General features: G+C 38.5%; 2 protein-coding genes across 18 annotated transcripts in view; both read right to left on the bottom strand.

Moving 5' to 3' along the window:
- IMPG2 (interphotoreceptor matrix proteoglycan 2) overlaps positions 1–6,673 on the bottom strand; it is a 64,986-nt gene extending 58,313 nt beyond the window's left edge. For 4 of the 8 annotated variants that reach the window (XR_010073043.1, XM_063349936.1, XM_063349974.1 and 1 more), the window contains exons 1-3: positions 3,865–4,009; positions 2,301–2,401; positions 380–640 (exon numbers count right to left, since the gene is read on the bottom strand). Coding sequence is in view for 6 of the 8 variants with exons in the window: in XM_063349936.1 (XP_063206006.1) it covers positions 380–640; positions 2,301–2,401; positions 3,865–3,878 (376 nt within the window). In the remaining 2 variants the exon portion in view is untranslated. The other 4 variants (XM_063349965.1, XM_063349956.1, XM_063349983.1 and 1 more) reach the window with 4 other exon arrangements.
- Positions 6,674–6,801: 128 nt separating this feature from the next.
- SENP7 (SUMO specific peptidase 7) overlaps positions 6,802–16,370 on the bottom strand; it is a 49,624-nt gene continuing 40,055 nt past the window's right edge. For all 10 annotated transcript variants that reach the window (XM_063350017.1, XM_063350041.1, XM_063350073.1 and 7 more), the window contains 7 exons: positions 16,245–16,337; positions 15,239–15,450; positions 14,759–14,811; positions 14,406–14,443; positions 14,109–14,177; positions 12,410–12,560; positions 6,802–9,301 (listed from right to left, as the gene is read on the bottom strand). In XM_063350017.1, the coding sequence (XP_063206087.1) occupies positions 9,164–9,301; positions 12,410–12,560; positions 14,109–14,177; positions 14,406–14,443; positions 14,759–14,811; positions 15,239–15,450; positions 16,245–16,337 (754 nt within the window). In that variant the 3' untranslated portion in view covers positions 6,802–9,163. The remainder of the gene's footprint in view (positions 9,302–12,409; positions 12,561–14,108; positions 14,178–14,405; positions 14,444–14,758; positions 14,812–15,238; positions 15,451–16,244; positions 16,338–16,370) is intronic.

Raw genomic sequence — 16,370 nt, 5'->3', positions numbered from 1 at the left:
CAAAAGATCCCTCATGGAATTCTACTAACACTCAAAGAACACTAAATAAATACAACAAGCTCTGCCATTTAGCTAACCTGTACATAACACCTATTTTTCTCAGCATTCAAATTGTTCTATGAGAAAGGGTGAGTAATTATTAAACACTAACTGTGGTTTCAGGGACTGAGAGCTTTTATAATGTATAAGTGTAACCAGAAGATGGTTTTTTAGCTCATAACAGCTCTCAAAAGGAAGATCATCACAGAAAACTAAGTTTCTTGGGTAACAATGTATTTCCTATGGCCTGGTATTTATCATGTCTAAAAGCTTCATCTATTTTTTTTTTTTGTAAATGAACATTCTTTATCAATTACCCATGAGAAGCACAATCACTTACCTCTGAGTCTGAAATATTTCAGATGGTTGGCAATAGCCTGCTCAACAGATTCATCAGGGCAGATCTTAACTCCACTGGGAAACAGAATGGACCGCTTCCTTCGTAACAGCACATGCTTGTTGACCTGTTCAGCATCCACAATGCCAGTGAGCTTTTTCAACTCAGGAGGCAAAGAAAGGTTTGCCAACTTCCAGCCACTGAGCTGAGGGGCTGGTGAACCGCCTTTAGCCTCTCCTCCTCCTGTAGCTGAATAACCTTCTGCTGTAAAATTAAAATCACACATAAATGTCTTAGATGAGATAGTGATGCAATCACATGTATCTTAATGCCATTACTCTGGTCTCTGAAGGACGTAACTGTGCTTTTTTCTGTTAACAAAACCTGTCTGTACGACTGTACTACTATAAATAACCTTAATGTCTTCACAACATCCCATCAAATGTTAAAATAACTTAAAGCCCTAACCTTTTGAACACTAATGTTTTGTCTTTAACTTCCCTTCTGTGATTTGGCTTAAATCAATGGGACTATATTTCATAGAATCATAGAATCATTTAGGTTGGAAATGACCCTTGGGATCATCGAGTCCAATCATCAACCCCACTCCACAAAGTTCTCCCTTACACCATATCCCCTAACACCACATCTAAACGACTCAAACACATCCAGGGATGGTGACTCCACCACCTCCCTGGGCAGCCCATTCCAGTGTCTGACCAGTCTTTCTGTGAAGAATTTTTTCCTAATGTCCAGCCTAAACCTACCCTGCTGCAGCTTGAACCCATTCCCTCTTGTTCTATCGCTAATTACCTGTGAGAAGAGACCAGCACCAACCTCTCTACAGTGAAATTTATTTGTGAATAAACATGTACTTAAAAACTTTCAGGGCCAGGAATTAAATAAGTAATTAATTAACTAACAAGTCCCTTTATTCCATATTTTCTTTCCACAAGAAACATTTATAACCCTTGCATCAAGAAAGCTGCTTGAACTGACAGCTAGCAAGTAGACCTTTCACCACCATGAGAACCTACAAAACTGGAGCAGGGGAAAAAAAGAAAACAGAAAAAAAGGGCTCATCAGCTTTAGCCTTTTTTTTTTCCTTTTTTTTTTTTTCTTTTCTTTTTTTTTTTTTTTTTTAAATTCCCCTCTTATTTCAGTTGTTCCACATCACTCTAGAGGAAACTTTAGAGCTGAAGGGAGAATGTGTCTATTTGATTTTAGTCTGACAGTCTAATTCTCTATCCTCCACAGTCAGCTGATCTGAAATGAGTTAATTCAACTTTCTTCTTTCAACTTTTCCCTGAGAAAACATGACTGAAGAAGAGTCACAACGAATCATTTACTAGAGAAAGAACAGTAATAAGCGTATGGCATTTTTCATCCCACAGATTATGAGCTTATTCTGCAACCTCAAAGTCAATAGCACCTTTGACTTCGATGACTGAAAGATGAAAAACATGGTTATTTTGATGAAATACTAATAGTCAGGTCTACTGCAGAAGACCACCACCAGGGTGGTACATCACAGGGAGAAGGGAACATCAGAAAAGGTCACTAAAGCAAAAACCCAATCTTTACCCAAACTGACACATCTTCAGTGTGCATAAGCAGAGGACAGAACCTCACTTTTTAATATTTAATACAAAATTATTAATGAAAAAGCACCAAGTGAAACATTTATCAGTAATTAATGTCCCTCAAAGTCGGGAAAACTTGCCTCCTGTAGCTACATTCTACACTCGAAACAACACAAAGGTACAGTAATACCTCCTGGAAATTAAGTATTCCATATTTACACTGATATCATGGCACAGATTAGCCCCCTTTGTTGTAATTAAAAGAGAGAGGTATTTTTATTTCTACACACTGCCATAGGTAAACTTTGAAAGCAAGAATATGAATAAGTTTTCTGTATTACCTGCAACTATTTGAAGATCGCCTTTAATCACTCCCAAAACCGGAAGGCAAAGAAACATTTTCCAAATGAAGCCAGACATACTTTTTTGTGTAAAAAATAGACTAAAAAAATGCAAGGAAAAAAAAAAAAGAAAATCCCTTTTAGCAGAAGTGCTGTTGTCTTTAACGTATCCTTGAACTAACCAAGTGCATTGCCCTTCTTGAAAATGCCTTGACGTCACATATAATTATCTTTGGAAAAAACATTAGGTAAAAAAAGTCAACCAAGACATCCTGTGAATGTTCTTTTCAAAGACAGTACTCCACTTCAGCGAAGAAGCAAGAAAAGGTGATGGAAGTAAACTCCTTGGAGCTAGCAGATGGACTGAGACAATTTTTTAATCTGGCCAGCTAAGCTCTTTACCAGAGCTTGTCATACCATTAACAGACACTCCAAACAAGGACAGCACCTTTCACATTTAATTAACCACGTTTTTTCATTGGCCCTTCAGTTTCTGCCCTTTTTTAAAATCATGCTGACAACAAAACTTCAAAGGGGACACACTAGTCTCCAGTGGAAGGTTTCAGTGTGTTTTGTCTGCTCCTTTTACAAATTTGTATGTCTAAAAATGCACTGACTTGCTTAAACACCGATGCATATGTAGCTAACACCGAAGCAATCTTTCTGTAGGATTGTTTCTTCTGGTGACAGAGCTAATTCAGCTCTGCTAAAGAAAATCTTACGCTGTTATACCACTGTCCCTCGCATCCCAGAAGAGGGGTTTCTCTTAAAGACAACACCAGGGTGAGTTGGGATTCTTTCATCTCTGTTCAGGTATTATCCAACATAAGCAGTAGGAACAAATTAGTACAGATACCTGAAGAGATGATCAGCTAAGAAGAGCCGCAGAAAGGACAGAGTGCAGGAAAGCAGCAGCAATCTCCTCTCCCCTCCTGTCCAGGGTCAGCTCATTGTGGAAACACGTATGGAAGCAGCCCTGAAATGTCAGACTGCATTCGGACCACTAGGAAAAACCCCCATCAGGGCTGTCTCCTGGGTGGCGTCAACTCAGGACTTGCTGGTTACTGCATTTGGATCAGTCTGAGAAAACTGCGGGTTTGTCTGAAGTGACTATTTTTGCCGGCGGTTTTGCACAAATATTTCAAAGCTGGATTCCCAAGGCTTCCCAGACAACAGCCTGGAGAGCATTTACGCACTGCTCCTTAGGTATACAGTGCTGACTCCTCTCTTCGAACTGCTCCGCTGATCTCCAACAATTCAGATGACACTGGTAATTCCTGATATTACACACAGGACACTCGCAGGAATCAAATAAAACCACCTTTGTTTTTATGCTCCATCTTCTGACATCTAACAGACTCTAGTAGATACTTTTCAAAACAACAACATATTTTCCTTGACTTTTTCCACAAAACTACTAAAGTTAACGCACTGAGCTGCTCTAACACCCCCAGACAGTTTTTTTAGAATCAGATGTTTTGGATCTATCAAACCAGTGCTGTTCCCCTAGGCTGGCTCTGTCAAGCTAACTACAATACCAGCAGCAGCACCAAGTGCCACATACCCCACCAGAGCCATAAATTGAACGGTCCTGATGATAGGAGGCGCAGGAAGAACATTGCACTGGCGCTCATAAACTGTTTCGAAGTCCTGTTCAGCATCTCTAGGTAGACAGAGCAATTTTTGAGGCCAGCTTGGGTGCCTTTATTACTGTCCTGGATTCAGCAACACAGACCAGCCTTTTCTTTGTTTTTTTTTTTAAATCCTTTGCATTACCCTGCAAAAATACAAATGAATCAAAATTAGAAATACTATACACGCTTATAAAGGCAAAGGCTAATTTACCTCAAGAATGCATGACAACTAATTCTTTTAGAGAAAATTCTCAGAATACATTTGCTTCAGTAAGAGTATGAAACCAAATTAAAAGTTTTCCAGGAGAGTCTTCAGATTTACAGCATTGCTAGTTTTTTTGTCAGCAAAGTACTCAAAGGCACTCAGCATGTGAATAGTATAAAAACTACCTGCTTTATAGCTGTCAAAATTTTTTTTTCCATGGAATGGCTATGTCAGCTTCATGTGATAAAATATTTTAAACATTTAAATTAAATTTTATTAATATTAGTTCAAGCAATCAATTTTAAATTCAACACCGATTTTAGCACTGACATTTAGATTTACAACACCTGTAAATCTCCTAAACTTATAATAGCACAATGCGTTAACTAAAAGCACAATCATCTTTAGCAGTTTCTCAACTCTTGCAATAATTTTGCAAGGTTGTTTTGGAAAACTAACTCCTCCCTTGATTTAACTGAAGCCTTTACAGTAATACTTTGCATCAGAAGATGCACAGTTCTTCATTTCCAGCAGCCAGATTGTATCTGTTCAGAAGTACTTAGGAAAAGCATATTCTTCCTAGGGGAAAAGGGGGAATTATAATCCTAGTGACTTAACATGCCAAGGTCACATCAGTACCTCCAAAAATAAAAAGAAAAAATTCTGACAATTTGCGTTTCTGAAAAGAAAGGACATGTGCTTTCATATAGCAGATATGATTAAGCTGAATTACAGTTCTCTACTAAGTAAGTCACTGAAATTCTGCTACAGCACATACTTTTCTAATTGTTTTCAAATGCAATTTATTAGAAAAGCTAAATCCGCTCATCTCTAATAATGCCAAATAAAGGTACACCTTAATGAAAATGCCTCTAATGAAGAGCCATATGATGGCAGATACTCCCTATCTCCAAGCTCACAGGGCTTAATACCAATATTATAAATTGTCTCCTGGGACTGGCCTCCAGCAACTGACTTTATGGCATTTGACAGGACTCTCCAACAAAATTCCCAATCAGTTTAGCAGAGAAAATTAGCTTAAATGAATTATTTTCACTTGTTCAGTTTCTGTGGTTGCCGTTGCCATGCATTTCACCGTTAATCACTTTTTGCTTGCGCTTTTGGAGAGTTCGCTGGTGAACCGGCTCCCAAGAATAAGCAAGATCTGAGGCTGTTCAGCGTTCCGGCTGAGCAAATTCAACCCACCATAGCCTGTCGTACTGCCACCCCTGTCATCATGTAGTACTGTAAAGTATTTGGAGCAGAAAAATCAGGAAGTGAGGTCAACCTAAATAATCTAACACTTCATTATCTACTCTGTCCTTGTAACGTAAGGCTATTCTCAGCATTCCTCCTTTTCTGAACTGTTGATCAGATAAGTATCTCTTACCTTGTTCAATAGTCAAAGATGATCCCGGTGGCCTGTGCTTCATCAACTTCATCAACAGTGTTTCCAACTTCAGTTTGGTTGGACAGAATTATGGTCTTGGTTTTATGCAACCACTAATGGAAACATTTTTAATCCTGAAACCTTTCAAGTCTCATTTTACAACTCCTGCTTTTCCATCTAGAAACCAGAGTCTTTTTTGGTGGGAGCGTTGCCAGAAACAATATTCTGCTTCCCTGTTATAACCAAGATAAAAGTGTTACTACTGTGGCTTTTAAGTCTTTAATATTTTCTAAGGTGTAGTACTTAAAGAGTACAGTAAACTCATTTCAGGGTTAAATTCTAGGAGCGACGTCCCAGAAAGAACAGAAGAACTGCAATGAATCTTTGCCTGCAATTCCAGAGGAAAAACACAGCAGTCCACAGATAATTTTTAAAAAGTACACTTCAGTTTCATGATTCACTTCTCCAGTTCTTGATGATAACTAGGGGCTTTTTTTTTTTTAAGTTTTTCCTGGAGGATTTGATTCCTACAAATTAATTCTCTTCCACCTCGTGTCTTGTGTCATACTTGCCAACATTACCTTAAATGGATCTCCATAACTTATATTTCATCGTGGAAGCCAGTTTCTGGTCCCACATAGCCAGAATGTAGCAGTTTCTGTTAAAGAAACTGATAGCTACATTTAATGCTTTGAGTACAATTTATTGCCTTGAAACCAAAGTATCACGCCACTCCGTTTCAGTTAAGCAAGAGTTCATACAGGAAATGGAGATGCACGAGACATACAAAAAGGTCCCTGAAGTCAGTCTGGTGCCTTATACGCGCTCAAACTTATCTTTGGGGAGTTCTAGCAACTAAAAAGGAAGCACAAAGGTACCTGGAGTGTAACTTTTTCCACGGACACTTCCTAGCATTCACCACATACCTGTTAAATGCAAATGGCTGGAATGGGGTGTGTTGCAGCTGGTGGACCCAGGTATTTCCCAGGCTAGTCAGTCAGGCTGTCAAGGCTGTTAGCCTGACTACCGAAAATGACCGTAAGGCTCTTGAGTCAAAAAGCAGCCTCGCTTGCCACAAGACGCTGTGAACTAGCTGCATGCCTTTCTAAGGACTGGAGAACAAATCATCACTTTGATACACATTTGGGTTAAGAGAGACATACCACGTATATACCTTAAAAGCAGTAAGATGGAAGACGGCCTATCTTACAGTTAGCTCACTGGCTACTTGTGGCAGCTGGGAAAAGAATGGTAACAATCACATTCAGCAACTTCTGGAGATAAGTTTAATATCAAAAGTATTGGCATTCTCATAGCACATATCTAACAAATCTACAAAGGCAATCCTTTAATGTTATAAAACCGATTTAGAAAATTCTATACATGACTTCTGCTTTTAAGTATCTATAAACCAGTCAATTTAAAAAAGAAAAATTACTTTAAGATAAAAACTAACTTTACCATAAGAAAAAGCCCAAACTATTTGTCATAAGGGAACATTGAAAATGTGCATCAATGAAAAAGGTGCAGAGAAAGGGCACGTGTTTCTGCGTTTCATCTTTCGTCTGCCTTACAATAAATACACAGATTATCGCTGTAAGTAATGCTGATGATGTGACTTAGGTGATGAAAGCCACAAAACCTCTGGGATGAGGGGTGCAAATGTTGGCGGGGGGTTAGTGACAAACTACAGAATTAAAGTAGAAACAAAGACAAAAAACACACAGTAATTGCACTAGGCCGCTCACAGCTATACAGAAGGTAATTGCACTCACCAAATAATTTTGTTTTAAAATTGCCTCTCTTCTCCAGAAAGAATGCTTCCTGGTTTGAGAAACAATCGTGGGGGATTTTTTTGGATGACTGTACAGAACCTGAAGTAGTAACTGGATTTTCCAAATGCCAGGTTTCAGAGTTGTCTTGAGGGAAGGGGCCCTGAGAATCCTCCAATGCCATAAAAATGTTCACATCTTTGGGTTGCCCTCAATTTTTATTTTAACTCTCTAGCCTACTTCCAGCTTTGAGCTCTGGGTCTGTAGATAGGTTTATGACACAGGTGGTTTTGGTGGTTATCTGACAGATGGTCCTTCTCAAGGGTGTGATCACGCTTAAGTCTACTTACAGTGAAGAACAGGAGAAAGCATCCTCTTAAAACAATCACCTTCTATCATGCGGTAACTACATAAGAAAGTGTGCACATGTCAAAGTGTTATTGAAGTTTTATGTAATCACTGTTTAAAAAAACCTACATAAATATGTATTAAAACAACAATAAACTTGTGCTAGTTTATCAAATCAAGTCCGAGTTCAAACACTCAACTATTCGTGCATCTTTACTCAATTCTCCTGAGCAAAGTATAAGTCTTGTTTGTTTTATATCCAAATTACATATCTTAGAGATATATTTCCCTGGAGGTATTTAAGAAACGTGTAGACATGGCTCTTCAGGGCATGCTCTAGTGCCCAAGATTATTGGTTTGTGGTGGGGTGTTGCCTGTGGGGTTGTGGGTGTGGAGTTTAGTAGGTGGGTGCTTTTTTTTTTGTGGTTTTTTTTTTTTATGTAGTTGGACTCGATGATCTCAGAGGTCCCTTCCAACCACTAAGATCCTGTGATTCTGTGATTTTATATAACATAATGACCTTTTTGAATGAAAATGGTATTATTTTAGCAAAACACCTCAAACTTCAGAAGCTGTTGAGCCACAACCTGCTTGCCTTTCTAATGCAAGTGATCCCATTAGATTCACAGGTATAACTCCCAAAAATAAGGCAAACAGGATTAAAAATCTATTGCCTACATGTATTGCATTGCCATGCACTTTGAGAGCAAGATTTCTTCTTAAATCTGATAAGAAAAAAAATAATAAAAAATACTTGAAAAAAAAAAATCCAGTGTTGACTTTAAAAGATTTCAATGGTCACTCTAAAGCAAATGTCGTTCCACTCATGGAAATAAATTTTTATGATGAAAATGCTAGGGAGTGAAAAAAATTGAAAAAAATTATCAAAACTCAGCAGCCACAAATCTTGGCAGAATTTTCTGACACATGCAGACCTCTTCTGTATATAATCAGAAACAAAACAAAAAATACATCTCTAAAGAGAGTCAATATTAGATCCTTAAATTAAAACAATACATAGTATTTATTCTATCTGTATGAGCTGCAAAATTGAAAGAGACACAGCATAGGGTCAAAATCCTGTCTTCGGGCCTGACCCCTACATAATCATCCATGTTTACATTGATTTGTAAAGAACAGGCTCCAGAAGATTAAAATATTTTTGCACCCTTGCAGCACACAGGGGTGCAGCTTCCATATTCCAAGTAAAGAATCAATTAGCAAGCCATCTGTATTAGCCTTAACTTATATATTTACACTTTTATCTACAACCTTCTCCTTTCCCCTCACAACTGCATTCTATGACCACACAACCCAAATGAAACAAAAAATCTTCAAATAAATAAAGACTGAACAAACAAAATACTTCTTCTGGGTTTTTTTTGTTTTTGTTTGTTTGGTTTTCTTTTTTTTTTTTTTGGTCTTCCTTGCAAGGCAGAAAGAGCTCAAATCCTGCTAAGCAGAGTTCCAGTTACTTTATACAGCAATGTTCTTTGCCAGGCTTATTAGATTCATTAGCTGCTGCTGCCACTATGCTGTTGAAAGTGCAGTTGCAAGATCAGGTCTCGAATTTCTTCTCTTTTGCTTCTGATCAGCTGACGAGGGAACCACTTGTCCAGGTGCAGTGGCTGTTCAAAGTTAACAATGGGATTCTGGTAACAGAAAAAGGAGTATTTACAGCATGAATTTCCTAAAGCAACCTTCAAAAAAAGTTTCAAACCATTTTATTACTGCTGAGACCAAGGAGGCACAAACAAGTTTCCATGAGACAGTGACAAGTCAAATTCCAGTTCCTCCATGGTAATCGCATATGTACATACCCTTACCACAAGGTACTCATGGTAAACACCAAACAGGTTACCACCACTTCTCTTAAAGATACAGCTGTATAAGCACATATTCAAGGCAGAATCCATGTACTATGATACAATCAGACATACCCTTGTTATCTAAGAAGGGACAGATGCACTTCAGCCCCAAAACACACACGGACAACCACAATATAGGGAAGGATAAAGCATACACCAGTTAAGCATAATGACGTTTTGCTGCCTCAGGCATGTGTTTTTCTGTCATGAGCTGGTCTGTCTGATAGAAGACAACAAAGAATCAAGAACGCTGTTAACAGTTTTAGCAGGACACGAAGAGGGGGAGAATTCAAAACAAGAGGAGAGCAAACTGAAATGGTTGAGAGATGCTGGCAACTTTAGCAGTAAGACCACAACACCACATCTGATTTGCCAAAGTAAATTCTTCTCCTCTTTCCCTCTTCATTCTTTTGCCATGCCTGTATTTTACCTTCTTTCCTTTGCATGAAGTAGTGCGTGATAAATTGAAAAAGCAAAGTGAAAAACACACTTTTTTAGCAGTCTATGAGCCCTGGGGTATGTTTAGGACAAATTACAACCACCCTGCCCTGGCCTTGCTTCTGCAAGTAGAACATGACCCCACTGTTAGAGAATGGGCAGTTCAAAAGCATTGGTAAAGTTTTATTTCCCACCTGCACAAGAGCTCAACTCATCTTTCACAGAATCACAGAATCATAGAATTGCTGAGGTTGGAAGGGACCTTTAAGATCATCGAGTCCAACCTTTAGCCTACCCTGACAAGAGCCACTTCTAAACCATGTCCCTCAGTGCCCCATCTACCCTTTTTTTAAACACCTCCAGAGATGGTGAATCCACCACCTCCCTGGGCAGCCTATTCCAATGTTTAATAACCCTTTCAGTGAAAAAATGTCTCCTAATATCTAATCTAAACCTCCCCTGACGTAACTTGAACCCGTTTCCCCTCGTTGGAGGGGAATGGTTGAGGATTGAAGGAATTTCTGGAGGTCATCTGGTCTAACCGCACTGCTCAAGCTGGACATCCTGGAGCTGGCTGCCAGGACCATGTCCAGACAGCTTTTTAGTATCTCCAAGGAGGGACACTCCACAATCTCTCTGGGCAAACCGTACCAGCACTTGGTCACCCGCACAGTAAAAAAAAAAAAAAAAACAAACCACAAAAAACCACAAAACCAACATTTCCTTATGTTCAGAGGAACCTACTTTGTTTCAGTTTGTATCCATGGTCTCTTGTCCTGTCATTGGGTGTAATTATAGAAGCCCTTGTTGCCTTTGACATTCCTCACCAGATTAACCTCCAGTCAGTTTTAGCTTTCCGAATTATGTCCCTGCACGCCTGGACAATATCTCTGTATTCCTCCCAGGTTAACTGTCCCTGCTTCTGCTTTCTGAATGCTTCCTTTTTATGTTTCAGTTTTGCCAGGAGCTGCTCTTCCATCCATGCTGCCCTCCTGGCATCTTTGCTTGACTTCCTGCTTGTTTGGATGAACTCTTCCAAGCAGATCCCTGAAGAAGCCAAAGTCCAGGCTTGTGATCTTGCTTTTTGCCCTGCTTCCTCCTCTCATGATCCTGAACTCCACCATCTTATGGTCACTGCAGCCTTGCTTATGAGTATGCGGTCCAGCACAGCACCTCTCCTCACCGGCTCCTCTATCACTTGGGTCAGAAAGCTGTCATTGATGCTCTCCAGGAAACTCCTGGATTGCTTATGTCCTTCTGTGTTGTCCCTCCAGCATACATCAGGGTCATTAAAGTTCCGCACAGGGACCAGGGCCTGTGAACGTGAGGCTGCTTCTAGCTGTCCATAGAAAGCCTTGTCCTCTTGTTCTTCCTGGTCAGGTGGCCTACAGCACATGCCCACTCCTACATCACCCATATTAGTCTGCTCTTTAATCGCTACCCGTAAGCTCTCAGTTAGCTCCTCATTCAACCCTAGGCAGAGCTCCATGCATTCCAGCTGCTCTCTTACATAAAGGACAACTCTACCTCCTCATCTTCTCAGCCTGTCCTTCCTAAAGAGCTTGTATCCATCCATCACAGCACTCCAGTCATCTGAGCACATTTTGACCACATCCCTGTGATCTGAAGAAGACCATAGTCCTGCAACTGCACACAGATCTCTAATTCCTCACATTTATTCCCCACACTGTGTGCATTAGTGTACATGCACTTTGGAATAATGATCTGTTCTACCACAGAAGATAAATCTGTCCACTGGCCAAGGCCCTACACAAGACCTTCCATGCACAGGACTCTCAGAAAGAACATGGAGCACATGTATAAGCATCAAACAAGTGGAGCCATTCAAAGGCCAGAGCAAAAGGGCAGTGCACTGATCACTGGGAGGAAGAGTTGGGGACACCCTAAAAGAGAGTGCCTGAAGCCCAGCATCTGCAGATATTTAAAGGTATGTGCTGAACAGGAAAGAGAGGCTCCCTTAGCTCTGTGCATTGGCTTTTAAGGATTCCCCCCTTCCTCTCTCTGCAGAAGCTGGAGCCTGCAGAGCCACTCAAAGGCCAATGCCCAAGCTGATCAAAGTTTTAGAGGCTACAAGAAGAGATGCACAAAACAGATGCTTTTGTAGCATCTGTTGGCCAGCAATGTGTAAACTAAGTAGACTCCAAACACATCCAAGTATTTACGGATACTGAATGTGTCAGTGTAAAAACAACATTAAACTACAAGGTCAGAAATGTTTGCAAAACAAACACAGATGAGAAACTGTCTGTGCTCCAGATACAAAGAGCCCTGCCACTACCTGAAGAATGGGTTTCATCTCTTCCTCAAATGGCTTTACCCCTTTTTGAGGCTGAGCATCACAAGCTTTTGTGTCTGGCTATTTCTCTCAGAAATAGTTTTTTTTTTGAGTTTAAAGTGATTTTAGGGAAAGGGGAGGTTAGTTTACATTTGTACCTGGAAGAAGCTTTCCACGTATTGCAGCAAATAGACCCCACAATCACTGCTGTTATCTTGTTTAGGCACTCTGGGACACAGGTCAATCATTGTTGATTTATTAAATTCTCGATAAGTTTTTCGTTTAGCTTCCCATTCTGCTTCAAGGTACCTACAAAAGAAAGCAAACAGATTAAATACTTGAGAAATAATGCACAATGCATTTTGGAATACTACTCAATATTGTTCTGGAGCTGGCCAAAAAGCTAAAATAGCTTTAACCAATTTCTTTCACTGAATCTGTCAAAGAAATTCATACAAGGAACAACACAGTTTCCACTACCCAATATTCTATCACACTCAGAGGCATCTCTACCACATAATATGCACTATACAAAACAGAAAGATGCACGACGATATTCAAAAAACAACAGTTAATTGAGCTGAGTTTCTTCAAACTATTAGGACACCAGGACATTTTTAAACCTTAACTAAAGGAAGAACTCAAGTAATCTTTCCTAGCTATCACACAGATTTTTTCCTGGGTTAATCCTAAATGGCCAGCGGTGGTTTTCTAACCTAAGCAAACTATTAAAAAAAACCCTTAGAATCCACCTTACAAACAACTTCATTTACAATTGCACCAATATGACTCTTGCAACCTATGAGTGTACAAGGTACATAAAGACTTGTTAAAAACCTTAAAGGATCACTTCTTTAATGATTATGACTTATTTGTTATCAGGCTTTTCTATTGTTCTTGTGCTCAAAGAATAGAGCACTAAGTTCATGCATCCCACAGAGATTTAAAGAAAAAATAAAAAAGAAATTGCTATTTCACTTTTCCAAGACACATATAGCGGGGAGGCCTCTCTATGTAGAATAAAGGTTTAATAAAAATTTCTGAGTCTCATCTAACCCTCACATAGTATTTTGAAGAATTTACTTTTACAAGAAGGATGTACTATTTGGTTTACAGATTGTTGTTCCTTTCAGTGAAGCAAACACAACAGAGAACAAAAAGAACAATTCTATTTGGCTTCAAATATTTAATATTAGCAACTTTTAAAAAAGTTAATAGATGTTAAAGTCATTATGAGCATGTATAAGTAGTGAAAGTTTGAAGACATTCTTCCAATACTTACACATTTACTACATAAAATACTGAATGTATTTTTACTCTCACTTTTCAAAACAAATAATACTATTCTGATACAACTATACTGACACATGAAGCTTTTAGAAAGCTTCAGTGTAGTTTCTACTCTTTGCACATAGGAGTGAATTTAACATTGTAATTCTGTAAGCACCATCAAAAAAAATGAAGAACAGCCCTTTGGAAAAAAATAATTTAAATTTCAAAGTATTCATTTTAAAGAATCTGGTTTTCTACCCTTAAAAACACTGACCATTACTAAACTGGATGGGATAAAAAAAACACACAAAAAACCCAGACACCCCCTCTACTTTTAATTATTTAATTTTTTTAAAAATTTCAAAAAGACTGCCCACTTTACAATTTCTCCGTATCTCGGCTGCAGAACAAAGACAAGCTTTTCACCCAAGCCTCCATATTGCTATTACAATTTTCTTTGTCATGGCTCTTTATTGATTTGCCTTTAGCGTTAGAAATGTACACCTTTATAGAGAAAAGTATTTTGAACATAGAAATATGCCAGGCAGCATGTCTTTATAATAAATAGAAACTGTAGTTACTTACTCTCTCAAAACCTGAACTGTTTTCTGCACAGAACCAGCTTTCAAAGAATCTAAGATGAGTATACAAGGCCTGTACACAACAAAGAAAACCGAAAAACATCACTGTAGTCTTTCATTACGAATACTACTGAAGCAAACATTTTGTTTGAATACAGCTTAACAAGAGCATTCATATCTGAACAAACATGGAAAAAACAGACAAGTTCCTACAGTTGTGGCTTTATGACAAATCACTGAATGACCGCACGTTTCCTAGTATAATTTAACAATACAATATTAGTATGAAACAGAAACATACCTTTTACAAATCTGCCTTTCGGAATTACTTAAGGAGATCTGGGAGAAGAGAAAAATAAAAATAACCTTAAAAAACCTACAATTATAAACTCAAATGTCTTCATAGATTTAAGGGTAGAGCCAAGAGGCTCCCATTTCAGAAAGGGAGAAATTGATAAATAATTTTTAACAACACATGACAGCACGGCATAGGCAATATAGGTAGGCAAATGAGGACTTCAGGTCATGCTGCAGGCCATGCAAACATTGACAGCTGCTGCAAAAAAAGATGATGCAAAATCACTTGGTCAAGTCTCAGAGCCTTCAGAAATAGAGTAATATATTTTTCCTCTGTCAGTACAAAAAGGCACTTACTTTAGAAATACCTGAATCCAGGACTGAAGCAGAATCAGCAATTTCATTGCCACCTAGTACAAAAGGACAAATTAAAAAGGCTTAAGAAAATACTTCAAAACTGAAATATTTTCAGATTCATGATTATTCTTATTCAAAATACAATAGTGCAGTATAAACTAATTTTGCTTCCTTTCTGAATGTTCAAATAGCAGAGTTACTGAGGGCCTTCTTTTCTGATAAAATTCTTACTGAAATCCAAGAACCTCCCACTCATGGTGGGATCTGAGCTACTGATTTTACATTTCCCTTCCAGTATTTCCCAGAGTTGCAGACAGTAAGAATGCAGTGCAGTGCTTGCTACACAGGGTAATACAAAAACATATTACATCAGTCTTAACATCAAAGATACTTTTTTAAGATATCATATCTCTCCTCCAAGGATTGAGATGCTGCTAGAACTGTATATGGCTTGACATAATTTTCTTCTAGATTACCAACCTTTTGAGAATAAACTTCTGTTAGCATCCATTTCTTCTTCATCCTTGCAGTTACCAGGAAAGGCCAACACTGAACGAGTTCTAGTGTTCTCACTCTCTGACCAAAGTGGAGACAGATGAGGCTGGTGATGTAATGAATCCTGAGGGGGACACTCCTCATACACAGGTTCTTCTAACCATGGAAAACAGATAACTGCCATGTACCAATGGGACCTGCGCAGCAGTGCGAAGAGAGGGAGACAAAAATGTCAAAATTGTATAACATTTGGTTCTGAAAAGGATATGAAAAGTTCTTTAACATCGAGAGCTCATGGACAACTGTTCGGGGACACATAACCATCGTCGCCACATTCCTTCATGGCATCTCCTACTAATCCTCTCACTCGTTTTTCACTTTGCACTGTGGCATAACAGCAAAAAATAAGCATCAATTCCTTTACAAAAACCCAACAAATCCACTACAGCAATATATCAGTGTCTCACCACCCATATCACACTGTAAAAAAAAAAAAAGAGTAATAAAATATTCTGTGATGGTAATTCCAGTTTTGAATAGAGCTGAGGGTATGGCCTTATCTTTTTCTGCAGCTGTTTTGCATATGTAAGTCCAATGACTATTCAGTTTTACTGAAGTGCAGGTCAGTTATTCAGCCAGGCAAAGGTACAGAACCATGGAAGTACTACTCCTGATCAATTAACACTATGAATTACTGTGATTTCTTTGTAGTAATATTTTTAAGTGCACAGGAATCATCATAATGACACACAAACTATTTTGAAGAATACATAAAAGCAACAGTAAAGCAAAAAACAAAGATGCAAAGTTTACTGAAAACAGCTAAATAAGAAGTTTAACTTTTGAAGAGACTTCAAAATTACTCATTCCTCACACTTCATCAAAAGCTAATGTGTTCATTTATGATAATCCAAACTTACAGCCATAAATCTTTTTATCACAACATTAAAATATTTAAATATCAGAAAAGGTGTCTAAAACATATACTTACTCCTCATTCACAGGCACAAAGATATAATCTTTACTGAAGATGTTTATATGACGAGTCCATGTTCTTACTCTTCTGTGTCTTCTCTGTGCTGCTCTGCAGAAACCAAATGACAACTGTTGTTCAGAT

This window comes from Chroicocephalus ridibundus, chromosome 1 (assembly GCF_963924245.1).
Source record: "Chroicocephalus ridibundus chromosome 1, bChrRid1.1, whole genome shotgun sequence".
NCBI classification, from domain to species: domain Eukaryota; kingdom Metazoa; phylum Chordata; class Aves; order Charadriiformes; family Laridae; genus Chroicocephalus; species Chroicocephalus ridibundus.
Note: the sequence above shows the minus strand (reverse complement) of the source record. Positions and strands in the feature narration are given on the sequence as shown.